This window comes from Phyllobates terribilis, unplaced genomic scaffold, assembly GCF_046119375.1.
Source record: "Phyllobates terribilis strain yellow unplaced genomic scaffold, ASM4611937v1 Scaffold_4__5_contigs__length_816908805, whole genome shotgun sequence".
Classification (NCBI taxonomy): Eukaryota; Metazoa; Chordata; class Amphibia; order Anura; family Dendrobatidae; genus Phyllobates; species Phyllobates terribilis.
In genome coordinates this window covers 272,831,335-272,855,400 of record NW_027362764.1, presented here as the reverse complement: position 1 = coordinate 272,855,400, position 24,066 = coordinate 272,831,335, and the positions used below count along the sequence as shown (strand labels likewise).

Here is a 24,066-nt window from a genome sequence, read left to right as displayed (position 1 = left end):
GGGGATATGTGAGCAGCCAATGCCTCCCATCTCTTATGACTGCTCGTAAAAACTGGTCCTGATACGCCCTATTAACTCTTTCATCACTATGTGTGCTGGAGCATGCTTCATGGGTTTACATCACCGAAGCTACAAACCTCGGTGAGACATATCTCCCCTCAAGAACCTGTTAGACGGCCATCTTACACGCTGAAAAGAAGGACACCGCTGAACAGAGGCCAAACAGAGTCTAGAGTAACTCTGTTGCCTCATTATACTGAATGGATCTCTTGGGGATTTCATCTGAATCATGTCATTCAGAGATTTAAATGGACACCTCGATGTAAGTGCTCAATGTAGAGAGCATAAATGTAATCCAAAATGTTATGTAAAATTTTCCAAACAAAAGATTCAAATCAATCCACAAAAAAAGCAAGCCCCTACCGAGGTCCGTCATCTGTTAACGAAAATATAGGGGGCTTCCACCTTACTGGTAACACAAAGGCTCTGGAAAAATGAAATGGCTCCTCGAAACTCACCCCCCCAAAAAAAAATCCAGCAAATTCTGTGCTCCCGAATCCAAATGCCCCCCTCCCTTCTGAGCCCCACAATGTGCCTAAACCACATTTAGCTACCACATGTTTGGCATTACTGTAGTGTGGAGAGCCCGTTTAACTTACAGGGTGCATGTCTCCAGAAGCACAAGCTGGGTATAATGTACTGAGCACTACAACATACTGGACACTACAAATGTACGGGCACTACAATAGTAATATAATTTTCACTCAGCAACATCCACTGCTTTTTTTCTGGAAAATACCCATGGAGTCAAAATTGTCACTGTAGATAAATTTCCAGAGAGGTATAATTTCCAAAATGGGATAAGGGGGGACTTAAGGAGTGCTTCTGCTCTTGTAGCATTTAGGAACTCAGTATATGGAATCCACAAACTATTCTAGGAAAATCTGTGCGCCTTCCCTCCTGAGTCTCGCCATGTGGCTAAGCAGTACTGTACAGCCACATATGGGGTATTGTCACATTCAGTGGGAATTGTGCAACAAATTTTGGTGCCATTTTTACCCATTTCACCATGTGAAAATGTAAAATCTAATTTATTTACTATGCAGTGGTATAAAGATGTGACACACTCATGGTGTCAATATAATCACTGCACCCTTAGATGAATTCATTTATAGGTGTAGTTTGTAAACTAAGGTCACTTATAGAAAGGTTCCACTATTCTGGCACCTCAGGGGCTCTGCCAATGTGACATGAACCTGCACTGTAATATGGCGCTCCTTCCTTTCTGAGCTTTGCACTGTGCCTCAAAAGTAGTTTTCCACCACGTATGGGGTATTGGCGTCCACAGGAGAATCTGCGTAACAAATTGTACTGTTCGTTTTCTCCTATTAGCGCTTTTGAAAATTAAAAACTTGAGGCCAAAACAACAATTTAGTGGAAAAAATTGTAATTTTCATTTATTCAGCCACAATTCTCTGAATCACCTGAGGGTTAAAACTGATCACTACACCACTAGATAATTTCCTCGAGAGGTATAGTTTTCTAAACAAGGTCACTTGTGGGGGAACTTCCTCTGTTTGGGTACATCAGGGGCTCTGTGAACGTGACAGCACGTCCACTATCTATTCCAGCCAATTTTGCGCTCCAAAAGTCAAAATTACTTCAAACATGATGTGGTCCCTAAAAAAAATGGTTTTGTAAATTTTGTTTGAAAAATTAGAAACTGCTGATAAACTTTTAACCCCTCTAACATCCTAAAAAAGAAAATGCATGTTTCAAAAATAATGCTGATGCAAAGTAGACATATGTTATTTATCAATTAATTTGTACAGCATGACAAAGTTTAAGGATATAAAAATTTAAAGTTTCAAAATTGTTAAATTTTCACCAAAATTCCAATCTTTTCACAAATAAACACAAAAATTATTATCCTAAATTTACCACTATCCATAATTTTTATATTTGCCAAATGCCAGAATAATGAGAGAGAATGTTTTAAGGCATTTTTATTACTTACTGCAAAATTAAAAGTTTACAAACACTAAGATTACTATACCTTTAAACAATTTCTGGACTGCCCATATGATGATGGAAGCTTCTGATTTTTGGCAACATCTGAGTTAGAGACACACCTGTGGATGTATTTTAATGCACACCTGAAAGACACTGCTTCTTTGTGTAGCATCATGGAAAAGTCTAAAGAAATCAGCCAAGATATCAGGAAGAGAATTGTGGACTTGCACGAGTCTGGCTCATCCTTGGGTACAATTTCAAGATACCTGAAGGTGCCTCGTTCATCTGTACAAACAATTATATGCAAGTACAAACAAGATGGGAATGTCCAGACATCATACCGCTCAGGAAGGAGACGGGTTCTGTGTCCCAGAGATGAACGTGCTTTGGTCCAACATGTGCATATCAACCCAAAGAATAAAGCAAAAGACCTTGTGAAGATGATGGTGGAGGCTGGTAAGATTGTGTCAATAACCACAGTGAAACGAGTACTATATCAGCATGGGCCACTCTGCCAGGAAGAAGCCATTACTCCAAAAGAAACATAAAAAAGCCAGATTAATGTTTGCAAATGCACACAGGAACAAAAACCTTAAGTTTTGGAGACATGTCCTGTGGTCTGATGAAACTAAAAATTGAACTTTTTGGGCATAATGACCATCGTTATGTTTGGAGGAAAAGGGGAGAAACTTGGAAACCTAAGAACGCCATCCCAACTGTGAAACACGGGGGTGGCAGCATCATGTTGTGGAGTTGTTTTGCTGCAGGAGGGACTGGTGCACTTCACAAAATAGATGGAATCCTGAGAAAAGAAGATTACGTGGCAATACTGAAGCAACATCTCAAGACATTAGCCAGGAAGTTCAAGCTTGGGTGGAAAGGAGTCTTCCAAATGGACAATGACCCGAAGCATACTGCCAAAATGGTATCAAAGTGGCTTAAGGATAACAAAGTTAATGTTTTGAAGTGACCATCACAAAGCCCGGATCTCAATCCTATTGAAAATTTATGGGCAAAGCTGAAAATGCAGGTGCGAGCAAGGCGACCTACAAACCTAGATCAGTCACACCAGTTTTGTCAGGAGGAATGGGCCCAAATTCCGACCAACTATTGTAAGACGCTTGTGGAAGGATATCCCAAACGTTTGACCCAAGTCATTCAGTTTAAGGGCGATGGTACTAAATACTAATGAAATGTATGTAAACTTTTGACTTTGCAGTACTAAAAATGCCTTAAACATTCTGTCTCTCATTATTTTGGCATTTGGCAAATATTAAAAATTATGGTAATCCTAATTGACCTAAAACAGGAAAGGTTTATTCTCATTTCATGTCAGATATTGAAAAAAACATGCATATGTGTCTTTTTTCTTATATAATGTATGTAAACTTCTGGTTTCAACTGTATCTATTATGGATTTTTAATATTTTTAAGGTACTTTGGAAATAAATTTAGATTTTTTTATAAAGCTGAAAATTTTCTTCAGTCATTGTATCTATAGAATCAGTATGATAACGCCATTATGCCCATAACATGGATAATCCTGAAGACAGGTTCTCTTTAACATTCAGCTGAAAGAGCTGGCTTGACTGTCTTGCTCATTTTGTCTTAGTAGCCGATTTGAACAACAGGTCTAGCAAAGACACAAACTCAAAGAGGCTAAAAAGGACTCGTGTCTTTGAAACCAAATGACTGATTTAATAAAGACAAACATAATAATCAGAGGAGCAGGAGAAATAAAAACGGTTCACTTCTGACCTGGTGACAGGTATATGCCAACTGCTAAACTGAAAATTATACTACAGGGTTTGGATTACATTATACATGGATTTTCTGAGCAGCTCCTTATCTATCGCATCCACAACGTGTCTGCTTTGAGCATATTCGCTTTCTAATAAAAGATTTACTTTTTTGGATAATGTTCTGTCAGTAACTTACCTTCACAGCTTTCTACAGGACTGAGATCATTGCCCCGATTTACTGTCCAGCATATCTTGGTCTTGATGCCAACAGCACTCATTGTCGCTGTATAAATGCGGAACAAGCCGGCTATGATCACCTGCGTGGAGAATGGGATTTGCAGTCATGTGGAGAAAGCTTTTATACAATTGTGCACACCGATTTGCCAAAAAGTGTTATTACTGTATTCGTTGCCAATTTTTAAACAAACAATGACGTTTAGCAATCAAAACCACTGCAGCAAAATACAGCACCAAAAATGAAAATCTGAGTATGGGAACAAAGGATATTCAGTCCCAACGTGCAGTCACAAAATTTAACTGATTATTATTTTTTTATTATTATTTCCTAGGCTACACAAAATATATTTACGTATTACATCTGCTGACATATATATTTTCTTACTCTCTCCATTATATTCCACATCACTTTACAGACACCATCATCGCTATCCTCTAAAGCTTACAATCTAAATTCCCTATCAGTATGTTCCTGGAGTGTGGAGGAAACCCAGGCAATCATGGTGAAAACAGTAGTCCTTGCAAATGGTGTCACAGTGTAAAAGCTACATGTTTGCTTGATGAAAGAAAAATATTTAGATGAGAGTCCTCAGTGGTTGATACCTTTTAATGACTAACTGAAAAGATGGTAAATTGCAAGCTTTCGAGACTACTCAGGTCTCTTCATCAGGCTTAGTATACCACTAAATCTGAAGAGTCACATATTTATACACAATGAAAGACAAATTAACATCCCATATTTGGCATTTGCTAACAGGACAAAGAGATGAAAAAAAAATTCTAGCGGCAAGGAATAATAGAATTCTTCTTGTGGCTAGGATTGATCTGGTACTGATTGTGTGGTCCCTGAGATTCCCTAATAAATCACTCCCATGGTTTGTAGACAGTGGTTCAAACATGTTTGAGCCTGCACTCAGCAAAAGGGGTAACTGCATACAGGACACATAAATTATTAAAAACTACATATTCCTATGGAGGCCGATGGTGTCAACAACTATTCATGCTAATGTTAAAGGTTTTTCCCATCTTAGAGGGTTTGAGTTAATCCATTGCTGTTAATGTACATAAGAATATCCTGAAAAAAAAAAAAACAGGTAATACGAGTCTAGAAAATATATACTTTTCCTTCATTCCATATTGTGATACGAACAAAAAAAAGACATTGACAATTTAAAAAAATAAAAATACAATGAACATAAAAACCTGATGCAAACAATAGGTCATTTTCTGATGATGCTTTCTCTTTACATTAATAAATTAACAGGTTTAATAGGGTTGAAGTTACTACCTGTAAAGAAATAAAACTACCAAAGCTTAATTGGAAGCTAGTGTATGAATGGGAATAGCAAAATAACATAGCCGAAATGAACATACCAAAAATAATATAACAAAAAACAAAATCAATTTAGGAAGCAAACGTCTTCTACATTTTCTTACCTCGGGGTAGAGATTAAATCTTTTTAATGTATTTATTACATTTGGATATTCTGTAACATTATCATTCATGATCAACTGAAAACCAGAAAAATATGATGGAGCTTCAATGATGGATTTGAAGTAAGAATAATAAAGACCCTATCAAGAAATATAGAGAAAACCTTCAGTAACAGAATTTACAATTGAATACATAAGAAGATTACTTTAACATTATTAAAAAAATGAAAAACAAAAATACAAATAAAATTTATTGGGGAGGTTGGCCTATTTTAAAATCAGTCCTTAAAGGGAACCTGTGTTGAGATTCATGCTGTCCGACCTATGGGTGGCATGAATAAGAGCCTGTGTATGTTTTACTCTGTTGTTGCATTAGAGAAAACAATTTAAAAAGCCGGTTAGGGACCATAGGGAGAAACCAGTCTAGTCCGATGATGTCTCAGGTTGGCTTCTCCTTTCTCAGCTCTAGTTGAACGATAGGACACTCCCTATGTACACACATGGAAGAGACCCATTAATCAACTGGCCTGGGGAGAAGACGACCAGGAGCCATGCCGGACTAGTCAGGTCTCTCCCTGTAGTCCCCAGTAGATTGGGCAGCATGATTCTAGTGATAGATTTCCTTTAAAGCCGCATGCACACACCTATTTGTCACAGTCTGTGTCCAGCCGTGTGCATCCGGAACTGAACTCAACAGCCTCATAGGTATATATGAGGCTTTCAAGTTCGGCTTTCAAAAAGAGTGGCCAGTACGCGAATCACAATCTATACTCTGACTGCGACACACAGAAGTGCGAATCCAGCCTTAAATTAAGATATTTCTCAAAATAGTCAATATTTTGGCCATTTTGTCTGATAGGTTAAAGCCTACGATGTGCCAGTGCTCGAGAAACCTTGAAAATGGAATTTGAATTTCATATGGAACAATAAGGTATTTCCAGCTCTGGCAAGAACTAGTTATGATTATTTTTTTAAAACCAATATGGGATTATATTAAATTCTGAACCAAATCATTTTAGTCACTTTTAATAAAAGGATATACAAAGAAATCATTTTGTCAAATACATATTTATTTCAGATGTTGAAAACGAACCATTTCAGTGCGGAAGGCCATCTCTCGCTCCAAAGTAGAAAGGTGAGAAAAATGACGGTCATTTTCAAAAAGGGTTGATATGTAACCCCTGGGGGGAAACAAGACATGAACATGTAAACTTAAATGAACTGTAAGCAACAATAAACAATTATCAATGTTATCTAGAAAAAAATAAGAATAAATGTAAGCTATGGCAAATCTGCTATATAATGTTGGAGCTATTTTTTCAGGATATCGATGATAATGGGCTCCTAACACAAACACATTATAAATGCTAAACTATTTCTTAAACTATGCCTGAAAGCTGCAAGTCTAGGGTCACACAATGTGCTAAGCGCACACGTACAATGCGCCTGAAGTGCATCTTATAAGAAGCGGCTTTCTAAACACCACAGTGGCTTTAAGCTACATCATTCACACTTAATTCCTAACGATTTGCCTATTGTTAAAGGGTTCTCTGGTTATAAAGTGAAATGAGCAGTAGGCAGACTGGAAGTGAAAACAATAAAAGAATGCATACTCCCTCGGGTACTCCGCTCCTTGCTCTACCAGGTCAGGAGTGGTGACATCACTGACCACCGGTGACCTGACCGGCTGCAGATTGACTACTGATCCTATAGTCAATCAGAGGCAGCAGTGAGGTCACTGGTGGTCAGTCTGGAGCCTCAGTGCTGGAGACAAGTGGTGGGGTGAATATTCTTTTATTGTTTAAACTGCTTAGCTAGCCAGAAAACTTCTAAAAGATTTAGGAAGCGGCTTCTTAGCAGACGCACTTCGGACATGTACTACATGTTCTCACCATGTTACATGTCACCCAAGCCTACGGGCTTCATGTTGCCAGGGAGAATGAAAACTTACATAAAGGGCTTGTCTTTTTTTAACATTTATGGAAAATAATTTGGGATTTACCACCTGATGAATTTATTCACTAGTGAAACTACCGAATAAAGAAATTAAAAAATGTTTTTTAAAAGGTAATATTTAAGGCCATTCATGGTGCCTGAATGATAAGCATCATCCACACAGAGCAGGCTTCTTTATTGAAGAGTTTCCAGGAATGAAGAGACTAGTCCCTGGGGTGGGTCCCCATTGGCTTCCCCCATGCACTTCTTTCCCTCTGTCAATCAAGAGCTAAGTAGGGAGAAGACAGCAGGTAAACACCCCAATGATTAGTTTTGTCTTTCCAGCTCCTGAATATAATGTTTTCTCTGAAACACTACAGGGTTTCAGAGTAGAAAAAAAATAGAGTATACGCAGTAAGTAAGCAGTTTGTACGGGCACCATGAATCACCTGACATGTTCCGATGAGGTCCAAAGACCTGCTGACTGACACTACCTCTTTATTATGCATTTTCCATGCTACTCACATTATACCTCCCATCTTTTACATGGACTGTGTTGTATAGGCCCTGTGTATAGAAGTCTATGCTCACACATGTTCACCATTAGTGAAATGCTCTATTCACTTCAGAGCTGTACTCCGCTATCTGCGGCCTGCCCAAGAGAAATTGGGGCCGATTTCCTACATTTTGTTAACTTTTTATTCACCATAAAAATGCAGTCCAATCTGCAGATACCATGTTATAGAGAGCAGTGGGAGCAGAGCGGATTAATGCATAGTTTTGTGAGAAAAGATTCAATATCACCTGTGATTTAACCATTTTTTGGCACAAATTAAGCCAGATTTCTAGCACACATAGTTTAGTAAATCAGCCCTAATAAAACTGCGGGTGGTGAACATGCAAGCCACCAACTGCCCCCTTCTAATGTGCATTTCAGAGATCCTTTCTCAGCATTGGTGGGGGTTCTAAAGGTCAAAAACCCAAGCAATCAGCAAGTTATCACCTATCCTGACTATCCGCCAAGTTGGAATAATCCTTTAAGGACTGAATAAGAGTATTACAAGTTATTATACAGCTTTTGATTGCAAAAAAATACACACTTACCAGTGCAAAATACCTACGAAAGCAGCTGAAAGAGAAGCAGACATACGTTAAGTTTTCTGGAAGGCAATTCACATTCAGTAAGAACACAGTATTTTTCTCATGTAACTGATATAACAAGCTATGTAACAAGGCTGAAGATCGTCTCCTATCACAGCTAGCTGTTGGGAGCACAAACTATAATGCCCATTGAGCCTGACGTTGTCCAAGATGAACCAAGAAAGTGGCCATAGAGGAAAGTGGGGACATAAGAATTAGTGCTGTTAGACTGGAGAGGAAGCGGTGGAACAGCAGGGATTCCCTCACTCCCTGGCCACTGTTTGATGGATCCGTGACAACTCATTTACACAGGATGGTGTTCAGTCCTAAGCTAAACTTGCAGGATATTTGCTTGAACCAAGACTTTTCACAGGCTGCAGTGATACGTGATGAGAATCTGTTCCCACATGGTCCTTCATACAACAGGCTCCATATGTTAAGTGGTATATGTGGCGCCCCTGCGGGTTCAGTCGCCACAGAGGTACTGCATCTCACCCAGAGGTGTGGTATCTCACTCTCAGGTAAGGATAGAGTGTTGCCCAGGACCCTAACACCTGCATCCAACACTACACTACTCCAGACCAGCTGGAAGGGCAAGATGTGTCACGCTTCCTGCTGAGCCCTGTCCCTGGCTGGAGTGGGGGGAACCAAAGTAGGGGGAACCATGTAGTGGGTGTGGGTGGAGGACGTAGATCAGGGGAACACTTGTTAGAAGTGGTATAAAAGAGGGAACCTTCTTGGAAAGACAGGCCAGTCAGTCAGTGGAGTTTGAGGGGAGCAGGAGCTCTGCTCGGGAGGAGGGCCTGAGAGAGAGGCCCAAGACTTAGAAGGAGAGGAGGAAGGAGAGAGGAGCAGGAGAGAGGCTCCAGGAAAGTGAAAGGGATCCCAGGGGTACGGGCAGTGCTGGAGGCCACCCGTACGCCCGAATCTGCCAGGCGGTGGAGGGATCAAGCCGCAGAGGGGACCGGCCCCTGACCAGTGAGAATTACAAGGAAACCGGAGGCTTCTGTACTTTCAGGGTGCAGTTGCCACATCCGCACTCAAGTCGCCAAAAAAGGTAACCACGTAGGATCCAGGGAACTCCAGGTTGCCCAGAAAGATCCGAGGATACCGGCTTGGGACATTGTTTGGCGAGGCGCAGGGCAAGAAGGGTGAGGGCCAGCGCAGAAAGACGGCTGAGAAAGTCATATAGAACGGGGTCCTGTCAGGCACTCTTGAAACACCTGGCAGTTTGCTGAACGCCTGCCTGGTGAACGCAGCACGACGTGGGAAGTTACACCGGTACCTGTAACTTGGATTGCAATAACTGTGAGTAAATCCTGAAGACTGCACCCCACTGTTTCCGTGAATTACTGCTGCGCCATCACCCCTGCACTACACCGCAACATCCATAATAACTCAGCACGGCCCTGGAGCTAAGCTCTACCTGTGGAGAGCTAAATCAACTCTGCTGCATTAACAACAGCTCCAGAGGACCTGCTCCGCAGCGGCGGCTCCCTTTAGCCGCATACCACAGGTGGCGTCACGAACTGTATATAAAAACTATAAATCCCCTGTAAATAAATATTCCCCTTTGGATTGACCGCCCTGGGTCACGGACCGGGTCACCGCCACTGTGACATCTCCCCTACCAATGACCGGCCCGGCACCGAGTACCCCACGGCCCAGGGGGCGCGTCATATACCAATATAAAGGTTAGCTTTTTTTGCCTCTATATTGTTTGTATGCCACTTTGGCATTTATCATCAATACATTTTTATTTTATCATTGCACTATGTATTTTATAGTGAGATGCATGTCAAACAAATATTTCTTTTTATTTTGTTTTTTTATTCAAGGGACTCAACAAAAAAAAAAAAATCACTGATATTCCACCACCATTTTCTCGTAAGTTTGGTAGTTCAGAGAAAGGTTGTGGTGCACTGCAGCCACGCATAGATCCAAACTTCCCCTACCTGTGTGTTGGCATGTAATTCTTTGACGTTTCAATTGGGGGTTGCTCTGAGAGTGTGCTGAAAAATCAACCGATCGGGGGGTTGGAAAATAAGTCACATGTGTGGCTCTAACAGCATATTTTGAAACTACCGAAAAAACAGCCGCAGTGAGGACATAACAATATACTTTTAATTTTGTGAACTCCATTAATTGTAAGTATTTAGAATTTTTTTCTTTTAAGATTATTTATCATGTTTTTCTTAGAGCAAGTATCCCCTTGAAAGGGAATCTGTCACAACGTATCTATCCCATCTAAAAGCATGAAATAATAGCTTACTGGGCTGCGTGCTGCAGTTTTGATTAAAACTGTTTTACCTGCAGTAAATCTACCAGATCTCTGAATGCTGAGACTGTACAAGTTTTTAACTGTGTTTACAACAAGTTGGTACAACTGGAAGAATTTTCCAAGGAAGAATGGATAAAAATCCCTCAAACAAGAATTGAAAGACTCTTGTCTTGTCATTTACAAACTGTGATACTTTCAAAAGAGGGGTACTACTAGGTGCTCAATTTTGCATTGGCCCATTTTCCTTTTTGAAATTTTTAAAATGTAAAAGATGAAAATGTATTTTTTTGCCTAAAATTCAAAGGAAATGTGTCATCTTTAACTATAGGCCTTTTAGAGATCATTTCCTTTTCAACTTGCTTAACTGTTCACAATAACAATAATTTTGACCAGGGAGACCCCAACTTTTACAAGCCACTGTAGGGGTGTGTGGGGGGGACGACTTACACTGCATATAGGCATGGGCTGTGGGTGGGGTCTCCCACTCTAAATAGGGGTGGGCTGTGTGTAAGTTTTCCCACTGCATATATGGGGGCTGTGAGCGGGCGAGGGCTGTGGGGCCATCACACCGCGTGCGAGGGCTGTGGGGCCATCACACCGCGTGCGAGGGCTGTGGGGCCATCACACCGCGTGCGAGGGCTGTGGGGCCATCACACCGCGTGCGGGAGGGCTGTGGGGCCATCACACCGCGTGCGGGAGGGCTGTGGGGCCATCACACCGCGTGCGGGAGGGCTGTGGGGCCATCACACCGCGTGCGGGAGGGCTGTGGGGCCATCACACCGCGTGCGGGAGGGCTGCAGGGCAATCATACTGTGTGTGGCAGGGCTGGGGAACATCACATTGGGTGGAGCATTGTGCAAAAAACAGTACATTATTTGGTTTAGATAAGCTGTTTCTGGTAAAGATACATGTTACAATCAGCCCTATTGAAACATGTATTAGCAGTAGCAAAGAGTCAGAATACTTATGGTAGTTCTTATAAATATTAAGTGATGCAATTAATATATAATAATTATAATTAATATGTTAATATTAATATTGGGCAGAACTAATTTTAGCATATTGGTTTGGCTCTCCACAACAATCACTGTCTGTCATGTGGCCCCTCGAAAAAATCAACGGTCCACTCCTGGTTACTGGGAAAAAGATCTGTATATCTTCCATATATCATGCATTTGTTATAGCTAATGTGGGTTTAAAACTACTGTCCTATTAGATTAGTAACTCTGGCATTGTTTTTTGGGTTTTGTTTTTATGAAATTCTTCTTGTAGTAAAAATTACATGGCAAATTCATTCTCCAGGTCAGTATGATTACGCCAATACCAAACTTATCAAGTTTTTTTTTGATATGTTAGTGGGAAAAAAATCAGAAACTAAAAAAAATTATAATTTTGTTTGTGTCACCATTTTCTGAGAGCCGTAACTATTATTTTTCAGTATATGGAGCTGTGTGACGTATTGTTTTTTCACCCTGAACTGAAGTTTTTAATGATTCCATTTTGTTGTACATGTAACATTTTGTTTTCTTTCTATTGCATTTTTCCCAGAGGAAAGTGAGCCGAATAAAAAAAAATTGCAAATCTGGCATTCAGATTTTTTTTTTTTCAGTTTCACAGTTTTACGTATGGTTTAAACAATTGTATATTATTTTGATAGATTGGACTATTTCTGACACGATGAAAGTAGAAAAGTAATTTTTTTTTATATTTTTATCATTTCTCTATTTTTGATTATGGGGTTAAAGGGTTGCGATTCAAAACTTTAGATATTTTTTAAAACTTTTTTTTTTTTTTTACTTTATTTTTAGCCCTTTTTAAGAGACTTGACCCAGTGATCATTCGATCACCTATACTGTATACTGCAATACAAGTGTATTGCAGTATACAGCTGAGATCCCGTGTTGTCCTGTCTGTATACTCTCTTTTGCTTCCTCCCCTGCCCAGGAGCTGTGTTATGATCAGACCATGTTCCTGTACGGTGAGACACAGACATTACACAGTACACAGCAGGGGCACATTTATAAGATTATCTCAGCACAGGAGCATTTTTTTCAAACACATTCAATTGTGGAAATTATTATTATCCCAAGATCTATTCAATTTGTTTGTGGGAATATCCTTTCGATGAACCAGTGATTTATTTTAATTTATAATTATTGTATGATATAAGCAAGTATCAAGACTACATCCCACCTGCAAACTCACTGCTTTCCCCCTGTGACAAGCTAATCAGTGCGTAGGTAGCGGTATCAGCATGAGGATCAATTACTGTGTCATGCCTTGAATCATACTCCAATTAAAATGCTGGAGCATCCTATGAGTCATGGTGTCTTTGGGACCAAATTATAGTGTTATTTATAACCCTTCCATTTCTTCTCCAAAAAAAGAGAAAATGAGAAAGTATTGTTTTACTTATGGAATTCTGATTCTTCTTGTGCACAATGACCTGTCATATCACCTTCTGCAGAATTTAGCAACTGGTTACTATTCCACAGTTTACTACCACTGTACTAACGCTACAGAACAATTAGTATGTGTTCCATTTTACAGAAAACATTCGTTCATCGTTCTATACTATAAAATCTGCTCATCGGCTGTCAGCGGAAATGTTTACTTGACAAGAGAAAATCAAAGATGAAGGACAGAACTGTATTACCTTGACAGCACTCCAGTAAATACACAATTTGTGTAGGCAACAGCTTTTGTATAATTTGTCCTTGCAGATTAACCCAATAGAAAGAAATATTCTATGAAACTGTACATAAAGTACATGTTATGTGAAAATAAACTGCAATTTGCACCATAATCATACACTCTATATGTGTCTCAAGCCTGGCATTCAATGTGGAAGTGAGAGAAACAATTTGCAAGTTATAAAAACTGCGACACATTTCCCTAGAATTTCAGATTTGCCAGCATTTTTGGGGACGAATGCAGAAAAATGGCACCTAGTTATACATGTGAAAAAAATGCATTTTTTAATTGATTTTTTTTTGAGTTGTGTGCATTTCATTTGTTCCTGAATCTTTAAGGAGTTAAGTTTCTCCTTGTGGAGAGCACCAAGTTGGAATAGGGAGACTTATAGGCCAAGCAATGCTAACCTTGGAAGTTTGAATAGGAAAATAGCCTCTTCAGAGAGGAAGAAGAAAAGTATACTAGTGCCACCTACTGAAGTAGCAATTCTTCAAGTCAACATCAACCCAAATTTTTCATTTTGAGCTGGACACAGGTTGTGTTAGTGACTGCAGAGTAGAATAAGATATATATAAAAAAAAAAAAAAAATGTCATCTCTCCGTAATGGAATAATTAGCAATCAAAGTGTTTGGCCCCCTAATGAGTTAATTTTCATTAAGTCCATGTGGGTGTTATCAGATAGTTTTCACTGGGAGCATGTACTTCTTGTATGATGATTACCAATCATAAGTAGGCAGCAACACTCAAAGGAAAGAACATGCCCCCACCATAGCTTAGAGCTGGTTTCAGTGTGTGAGATGTAATGATACAGCCCTGATCTCCTGGTCTAACCTCCTGCAAGAGTCAGTGTGGGAGGAGAGGCAGCACAGCTGAGTTTAGCAGTCATATTACAAAACCTTCTATCATTTTTATTATTATTTATTTATATAGCGCCATTGATTCCATGGTGCAGTACATAAGAAGGGGTTACAAAGCAAATACAGATATCACTCACAGTAAACAAACTAACAATGATAGACTGGTACAGAGGGAAGAGGGCCATGCCCTTGTGGGCTTACATTCTATCACCTCTCCTGCACTACCCCTCCCCACACACTGCCTGTCCCAAGCTGAGAGCACAAAGTGTGAGTATCGTGTCTGTTGTGTGCAGGCAACTTGTAAAAGCTATGCAGTGAGATCAGAGCTGGGTGTCACTATGCCTAACACATTAGGAGGTCAAAACAGGAAGGTTACTCTTGATGTCACTGCAAAGAGAGTACATGTTGCTTCAGTGCAGCATACACAAGTGTGATAATGAAAAGTCTCAGTACAGCAGGGATGACTGATGGAACGGATTGTAATGTGACACAGCTAAATTCAGCTGCACTGTCCCCTCCCCCCAGATGGACTCATGCAGGAGGTTAGACCATGAGATCAGGGCTGCCTGAAATTATATACCTCACACACTGAGAAATCTGCTGTAAGTTACAGTGGGGTTGTGTTCTTTCCTTTGAGTGTTGCTACCGACTTATGATTGGTCAGCATCATACGGGGGAAGAAGTACATGCCTCTACTGAAAACTGTCACATAACCCACTTGGACTTTAATAAAATTATTATAACTCATTAGGGATCAAATATTTTGATTGCTAATATCCCCTCAACAGAGAGGCAAAATTAAAAAAAAAAAAAAAAAAAGTTTTATTCTGCTCTGCCTTTATTCCATTGTGTCCAGGTCAACATGAAAAATTTGGTGAAAGGTCCTCTTAAAAGGGCCTTGTCACAGGACTTAGGGTAAAAATCAAAACTCCATTTGTAGACACAGAAAAAAATGCATTGCATGTCCTTATTTTCCTAATTTTGCATTGAGTTCCATTCTTAAGAAAACATTTATTGTGTGGCACCCTATAGAAAACAAATGCCCTTATTAAAACAATGACATTGAACATCCAAGTTAAACACTAACAATCTAAGGTCTTTGCTCAAAAGTAAATTTTTTGAATACCAAATTCATATATTTTATTAAACTCCCAAATGCTAGAAATGAGTACAGTGAAACTACAAATCTTTGGTGGAAGTTGAAGAAAATGGTCCATGATAAGGCTCCAACCTGCAAAGCTGATCTGGCAACAGCAATCAGAGAAAGTTGGAGCCAGATTGATGAAGAGTACTGTTTGTCACTCATTAAGTCCATGCCTCAGAGACTGCAAGCTGTTATTAAAGCCAGAGGTGGTGCAACAAAATACTAGTGATGTATTGGAGTGCTCTTTTGTGTGTTTTTTCATGATTCCATAATTTTTTCCTCAGAATTGAGTGAATCCATAATTTTTTCCCTCTGCTTGTTCTGAAAAAAATTACCCTTACTGAGTACCACATTTTTTATCTTGATTTCTTTTAGTGTTTCTTAAAGCCCTAAAGTTGCCATTTGAAATGACTTTAGTTTTGTGCCATGTCTGTGATCTGCTTTTTTTCAACAACATTAAACAACTGAATGAACATCCTCCGAGCCCGGTGATTCCATAATTTGTGCCAGGGGTTGTACAATAGCAAGGAAACAGACTACCACCCAACCTATAAAATGTATCCATTATATAGTGAAAAGTTACATTATATACGGTCTTTCAATTCCTCATGATCTGCATGATTTGCCAACATTGTTTACTTTCAGGATATAAAAAGGTCATCCTTGGTCATGGAACAGCAAGCAGTCATCTTTTCAACCATCGGTCAGTAAAATGGGTGTCCTGATCCCCATTCTTCCTCTCCAAACGCACTGACACTCCATTCATTGGAATAAGCAATTCTGTTACAAATGTTAGTATAGGCAGATTGCATGGCTATGGGGTGGATTTTCTACACCTTTGGCAAAGGGACTAAATGAAAAACTCTAATTTAATTATTAGGTGTGTCACAATACTTTTGTCCATATAGTCTTCTCCGTCAGTCTCACAATGAATTACTTGCCAAATAACTTTAAAAACTCTTGGACAGCAGTCTCTACATTTACCATCCAAAATTCAATATGAAAACCACCTCGTTTTTAATTCCTTAGGACATAGTGGGGCAGATTTATCAAAATTGGTATTTAATATAACTTGATAAATTAAGAACTCATAGGTGTAATTACTGCCAAATTAATTAAATAAACTAGACACAGTTTTATACTATCTCAAAGTAAAAGAAAAAATCTCAACTTCCTTATGGCAGGTGCAGATGTGCCAAAATTTGCAACATTTTCAGATTTTAGCAAGAATGGTTGAAAACTAGCACAATTTGTGACATTTCGGTGCTTAGTTTATGCAAAAAACTGACAAACTGCTTGATAAATGTTGGACAGCGTGTTTAATAAAAAAATGATTACTCCTCCAGCTGCAGCACCATTTCTCTACCTTTTCACTGCTGCAAAATTGTATAGCCTTCCATTGGAAATATAGTTCTCCACCTCTATCTAAAATCAGTCATCCACAATATGGAATACATGATAGCAATTAAAATAATTTGATAAACCATTTTTTACCTTCCAGACCCACAGGATATTTGGTCAAAATAAATCCATCACTTGGGCTGCTTGTCACAGAGTTTCGCCAAGCCAAACCCTTGGGTTCCTAGACTTTTTCTTTATTGGATCTCAGTTTCACGCTCTTCCTACCCTGACATTTTAAATAGACTACTAATGCTGATAAGCATGTCTATGTTTTAGCCATGTTTCAAAGTACTGGTCTATGACCTTTCGGAATATTTACATTTTATTCTTCGACATGGACTATGGACTCGCTTTGATACCACTCACTTTTTCATCTATTTAAAGTTTTCTCTGGTTAAATATTCAAAAAAGACCAATAAAAAAAAAAGATGTGACACTTGTAGAAGTATCACAGGCTCTTTAATCAGTTGGGGTGCCACGAGTCAAAGCGACTATCTTATGGCCTGTCCTACAGACAGGCCATCAATATCAAAACTCTAGTAAATCCATTGAATACAGAAGCTTCAGTGGATAAGGAAAAAGAAACCAATGGACTCAGATCAAGAACGTGCATCAGAAACAAGTATCCTGTGGGTACAACAGCAGATCTTATTCTGTTAAGAATAATTGTGGGGATTGTAGTTAGACTCCTCCTTCACTATTAAAGCATATTGCCAGGACTTCATTATTGAACACCAATTATCAGATTGGAGAGGGCGGACTCCCAGCAGCTCCACCAAAAAGATGACGAGGGCAGCGATGCACCAGAGGCGACAATGCACTGTACAATTTGTAGTTGCCATGAACAGTACTGGAATCATTCCCTTATTCACTTGTATGGGAGAAAGCTTGCAGTACCATTCACAGGCACTACATAATCTACATAATCTAGAGAAGAGAGAGAGAGGATTCAAAAAGACCTAAATAAACTGGAGCAGTGGGCAGAAACTAACAGAATGGTTTTTAACAGGGAAAAATGCAAAGTACTACATCTGGGCAATAAAAATTAAAAAGCATATACAAAATGGGAGGAATAGAGCTAAGCAATAGTACATGTGGAAAAGACTTAGGTATACTAATAGATCATAGACTGAATATGAGTCAACAGTGTGATGCAGCAGCAAAAAAGGCAAATACAATTCTGGGATGTATTAATAGAAACATACAGTCTAGATCACGTGAAGTCATTATGGGACTTTACTCCTCTTTGGTCAGACCTCATCTGGAATACTGCGTCCAGTTTTGGGCACCACATTTTAAAAAAGACATCGACAAACTGGAGCAAGTTCAGAGAAGAGTGACCAGAATGGTGACCGGTCTGCAAACCATGTCTTATGAGGAATGGTTACAGGATTTGGGAATGTTTAGCTTGCAAAACAGAAGACAGAGGAGACTTAATAGCTGTCTACAAATATCTCAAGGGCTGTCACATTGTAGAAGGATCATCTTTATTGTCATTTGCACAAGGAAAGACTAGAAGCAATGGGATGAAACTAAATGGGAGGAGACACAGATTAGATATTAGAAAAAACTTTTTGACAGTTAGGGTGATCAATGAGTGGAACAGGCTGCCACGAGAGGTGGGGAGTTCTCCTTCAATGGACATCTTCAAACAGAGGCTGGACAGACACCTGTCTGAGATGATGTAGTGAATCCTGCTTTGAGCAGGGGGTTGGACCAGATGACCCAGGAGGTGCCCTCCAACTCTACCATTCTATGATTCTATGAACTGTGCCATTTCTGATGCACTGATGCCTTCCCCCAGACCTCCAGTTTAGGAGGCCCAAGGTAAGTGTGAGCATCTCAACCGTGTACCTCTTCAGTAAGACTAATATCTGTAAACTGAAAACAAACATTGGGACTTTACAGGCTATGATTAGTGTTGAGCGATACCTTCCGATATCAGGAAATATCGTATCGGATTGGATCGGACTGATACCCAAAAAGTATCGGATATCGCCGATTCCGATACAGGAAAGCAATGCAAGTCAATAGGACACAAATATCGGAATGAAAATAAAACCTTTCTTTCCTTGTAGGTTAATTCTACATGAAGTAAAACAACTAAGAATAATGTAGAATGTATTACGCGAAAAGCCGGCAATTCATCAGCGACATAGACCGGTACCCGACAATTTACAACAGAAAGAATAGAGCTTCACACATAGATTAGATAGATAGAAACATGTCAGTCACATATATATGAAGTACAGTGACAGTGTTGCTTAATGTACTTGTCATTTAGTGCAAAGGATTTATTAAAAAAAATATTAGTGTTTTCATGCACCGTCTCTTTAAAAAAGCCGGCCGGCAATTCAGCAGCGGTACCCGACAATTAATAACAGAAAGATAGAGCATCACACATAGATTAGATAGATAGAAACATGTCAGTCACATATATATGAAGTACAGTGACAGTGTTGATTACTGTACTTGTCATTTAGTGTTAAAATAAAGGATTTATAAAAAAAAAAAATTGGCGTGGGGTTCCCCTTAATTTTAGTCTCTAGCGGAGATTAAGCAGACGGCTGGGGCAGATGTTTGAAGCCTGGGAAGGGGATAATACCCACGGAGCTTCCCAGGCTACTAATATGAGCCCCCAGCTGAATACCTAGCCTTTACTAGCTATTAAAATGGGGGGGACCCTCAAAAAAATAATGTGGGGTCCCCCCTAATTTAATAGCTAGCAAAGGCTAGGCAGACAGCTGGGGGCTGATATTAATAGCCCAGGAAGGGTGCCATGAATATTGGCCCCCTCCCAGGCTAGAAACACCAGCCGTCAGCCGCCCTAGAAATGGGCCAATTCTAGCACTTAGCCTCGCTCTTCCCACTGCCCTGTAGCGGTGGCAGTGGGGTAATAGGGTTGGGGTTAATGTCAGCTTATAATGCCAGCTGACATCAAGCCCAGGTTAGTAATGGAGAGGCGTCTATAAGACTCCCCCATTACTAACCCCATAGTCAAAGTTAAAAAAAAAAAAAACACAAACACCCAGAATAAAGTCCTTTAATTGAAATAAACACACAATTCTTTATTGTTCTAAATTAAACTCTACTTACCATCATGCCCATTCCAGCTGAAGCCAACGATCTCCTGGAATAAAAGAAAAATAATAAAGCAACCTCATCCTTACCTTTCCATGGTTCCCAGGACAGCTTCAGCTCTGCTACATCGAGATGACAGGCTGGACCACAGCAGAACGCTGCCATCCAGCCTGTCATCCCGCAGACACTGAGAAGCGCAGGCTTGCTTGCGCTCCTCAGTGTCTCTCTGTGACGGCATCCAGATGAGCCGAGGTCATGTCCAATGAACTCAGCTCACCTCATGCACGTCACTGACAGCGTGGGAGAATTCTCCTGCACTCTGCGCTTCAGTGTGAGAATTTTCCCACGCTGTCAGTGACGTGCATGAGGTGAGCTGAGTTCATTGGACATGACCTCGGCTCATCTTTATGCCGTCACAGAGAGACACTGAGGAGCGCAAGCAAGCCTGCGCTTCTCAGTGTCTGCGGGATGACAGGCTGGATGGCAGCGTTCTGCTGCGATCCAGCCTGTCATCTCGATGTAGCAGAGCTGAAGCTGTCGTGGGAACCATGGAAAGGTAAGGATGAGGTTGCTTTATTATTTTTCTTTTATTGCAGGAGATCGTTGGCTTCAGCTGGAATGGGCGTGATGGTAAGTATCGTTTAATTTAGAACAATACAGAATTGTGTGTTTATTTCAATTAAAGGACTTTTTTCTGGGTGTTGTGTTTTTTTTAAATACTTTACTAGAAATTCATGGTGGTCATGTCTAATATTGGCGTGACCCCATGAATTTCGGGCTTAGGGCCAGCTGATAATGCCAAGCTGGCCTTAACCCCTTTAGTACCCAGTGAGCCACCGCATCAGGGCCCTGGATGAGTTGGGTACAGCGCCAGAAGATGGCGCTTCTATGAACGCGCCATTTTCTGGGGTGGCTGCGGACTGCAATTTGCAGCGGGTGGGGCCCAGAAAGCTTGGGCCTCCCTGCGCTGCGGATTCCAGCCCCCAGCTGCCTAGTTGTACCTGGCTGGACACAAAAATACGGCCAAGCCCCACGTATTTTTTTTTTAAATTATTTCATGAAATTCATGAAATAATTAAGAAAAAAAGGGCTTCCCTATATTGTTGTGTCCAACCAGGTACAAATAGGCAGCTGGTGGTTGGGGGCAGCCCGTTCCTGCCTGCTGTACCGGGCTGGACACAAATATAGTGCGAAGCCCCACGTCAATTTTTTTAAAATTATTTAATGAAATAATTTTTTAAAAAAAGGGCTTCCCTATATTGTCGTGTCCGGCCAGGTACAAATATGCAGCTGGTGGTTGGGCGCAGCCTGTTCCTGCCTGCTGTACCTGGCTGGACACAAATATAGGGCGAAGCCCCACATCAATTTTTAATTATTTCATGAATTTCCTGAAATAATTAAAAAAAATTGACGTGGGGCTTCGCACTATATTTGGGTCCAGCCAGGTACAGCAGGCGGGAACGGGCTGCACCCAACCACCAGCTGCCTATTTGTACCTGGCCGGACACAACAATATAGGGAAGCCCTTTTTTTCCTTATTATTTCATGAATTTCATGAAATAATTAAAAAAAAAAAAACGTGGGGCTTCTCCCTATTTGTGTGTCCAGCCAGGTACAACTAGGCAGCTGGGGGATGGAATCTGCAGCGCAGGGAGGCCCAAGCTTTCTGCCCCCCCCGGTGCAAATTGCAGTCCGCAGCCACCCCGGAAAATGGCGCGTTCATAGAAGCTGGATGCTGTACCTGGCTGACATACAAAAATATGGCAAAGCCCACGTCAAAATTTTTGGGAAAAATTAATTAAAAAATAAATAATAATTTAGGGACTGCATCTTTATTAACTCCTCAAATGTCATTTAGTGTTAAAATAAAGGATTTATTTAAAAAAAAATTGGCGTGGGATCCCCCATAATTTTAGGCTCTAGCGGAGGTTAAGCAGATGGCTAGGGCAGATGTTTGAAGCCTGGGAAGTGGGTAATACCCACGGAGCTTCCCAGACTACTAATATCAGCCCCCAGCTGAATACCTAGCCTTTACTATTAAAATGGGGGACCCCCCCAAAAAAATGATGACGTGGGGTACCCCCTATTTTATAGCTAGCAAAGGCTAGGCAGACGGATGGGGGCTGATATTAATAGCCCAGGAAGGGTGCCATGAATATTGGCCCCCTCCCAGGCTAGAAACACCAGCCGTCAGCCGCCCCAGAAATGGCGCATCCATAGGATGCGCCAACTCTGGCACTTAGCCTCGCTCTTCCACGCTGCCCTGGTGCGGTGGCAGGGGGTAATAGGATTTGGGTTCATGTCAGCGCCAGCTGCCATGAAGCCCAGGTTAGTAATGATGGGCGTCTATAAGACACCCCCATTACTAACCTACAAAGTGTTAAAAAGAAAAAACACACTACACCCAGAAAAAAATAAGTTATTTGAAATAAAACACACAATTTTATTTAATTCTTAGTTTACTAAAAAAAATAGTTACCTGTCCACGTTCCTGCGCTGATCTCCCATGCACAGCTGTCACATCTGGAGATGGTGACAGCTGTGCATGGCTGCTGTAAGCTCACACTGCCGGGAACACGTCAGCTCCCGGCAGCGGGAGCCACTGACTGAGGTCACCGGAGTGCATTCAGGCAGCGCAGCTCCGGAGACCTCCTTTACGGAACTGCTGTACCGTGGGAATTTCTCACGATACAGCAGGGCCGTAAAGGAGCTAACCGTAGCAGCGTTGCCTGAACTCCGGCGAACCCGCTTATGCAATGACGGGGCTGCTTTACGGCCCCGTCATTCTAGCGGCGGCAGCGGTTCAGAGCGGTCACATTCTATGTGGCTGCTCTAAACTGGAGATCATCGTGGGACACTCGTGGACTACTACGGAGGGGTAAGGATAAGGTTGTGGTTTATTATTTTATATTTTATTACAGGAGATCGATGGCTTCGGGGAATTAGGTGTCTAGGTGAGTATAGGTGTAGTTTTTTATTTTTTACTTTATTTTAGGTGGCGATCGGCGGGGACAGGTAATGTATGAACTAATTTATTGTAGGTAACCACTGGCCACCAATGACATGTATTTAAAATTTATTGGGGAAACAGTAGGGCAATTTAAATAGCAGGATCAGGCTGATGGGAACTACTGCTCCCATCGAGCTGATCCTGCTGGCACGAGTGGACGGGGGACAGACATAGGCCGATGGGAGTAGTAGTGTCACATCGGCCTATGTCTGCCTGCACGCACACACCCGCAGACATCGCACAGACACCGCAAACACTCGCAGACATCGCACAGACACCCCGCACACACTCGCAGACATCGCACAGACACCCCGCACACACCAATCATGACGGGCTGATCGTCTGGGAGGTGAGGCTGACCTGTGCGGCCGTGGGAAAGTTCATGTAAGTTCATGCAATGCAGTCAAGCATGAACTCACGTGAACCCTCTGAGGGCACCGCGGCTACTTCAAATGAACAGCTAATCAGCATCACCTGATACCTCAGCTGTTCATTTGAAATAACCGGCGGGAAAGCGCAGCACAGAACGGGAAAGCCGGCGGTGAAGTCTTTTCACTGCCGGCTTCCCCGCCCGGGTCCTTCGCTCCCCGCTCCTTGGTGCTGCGCTCCCCGCCCGGTCCTAACTTACGATCGGGATGGGAGGTGGCGAGGGGAGCGGAGGATCGGGGTGGGAGGCTGCGGGGAATCAGTATGGGGCTGTGTGATTGTTTAAAAGCCGGCGGCTTTTTACCGCCCGCCGGCTTTTAAACGATCAGGAGAATTCTCCCACGCTGGGATGGCATTCTGATGACAGGCTGGATCTCAGCTGAGCGCTGCCATCCAGCTTGTCATACTTCAGAGACACTGCAGAGCGCAGGCATTATGGGAACTTCCGATTCCGGTATTCGATATTGTAAAAGTATCGGAATTAAGTATCGGAATTCCGATACTGAAATATCGGGTATCGGCCGATATTCGCGGTATCGGAATGCTCAACACTAGCTATGATCTACCATCTTTCTTTTGACTAGACATAACCCTAAAAGGTAAACAACTTATTTATTAAGTTCATTTTTTTTCAAACAGTTCTGGATAGTGTTTGATTGGTCGAGGGGTA

General features: G+C 41.2%; 1 protein-coding gene across 1 annotated transcript in view; it reads right to left on the bottom strand.

The window, feature by feature from the left end:
* DPY19L1 (dpy-19 like C-mannosyltransferase 1) overlaps nt 1–24,066 on the bottom strand; it is a 220,856-nt gene that overhangs the window by 181,694 nt on the left and 15,096 nt on the right. The window contains exons 2-5 of the mRNA XM_073678263.1: nt 8,466–8,490; nt 6,520–6,607; nt 5,430–5,567; nt 3,952–4,072 (exon numbers count right to left, since the gene is read on the bottom strand). Of these exons, the coding sequence (XP_073534364.1) occupies nt 3,952–4,072; nt 5,430–5,567; nt 6,520–6,607; nt 8,466–8,490 (372 nt within the window). The remainder of the gene's footprint in view (nt 1–3,951; nt 4,073–5,429; nt 5,568–6,519; nt 6,608–8,465; nt 8,491–24,066) is intronic.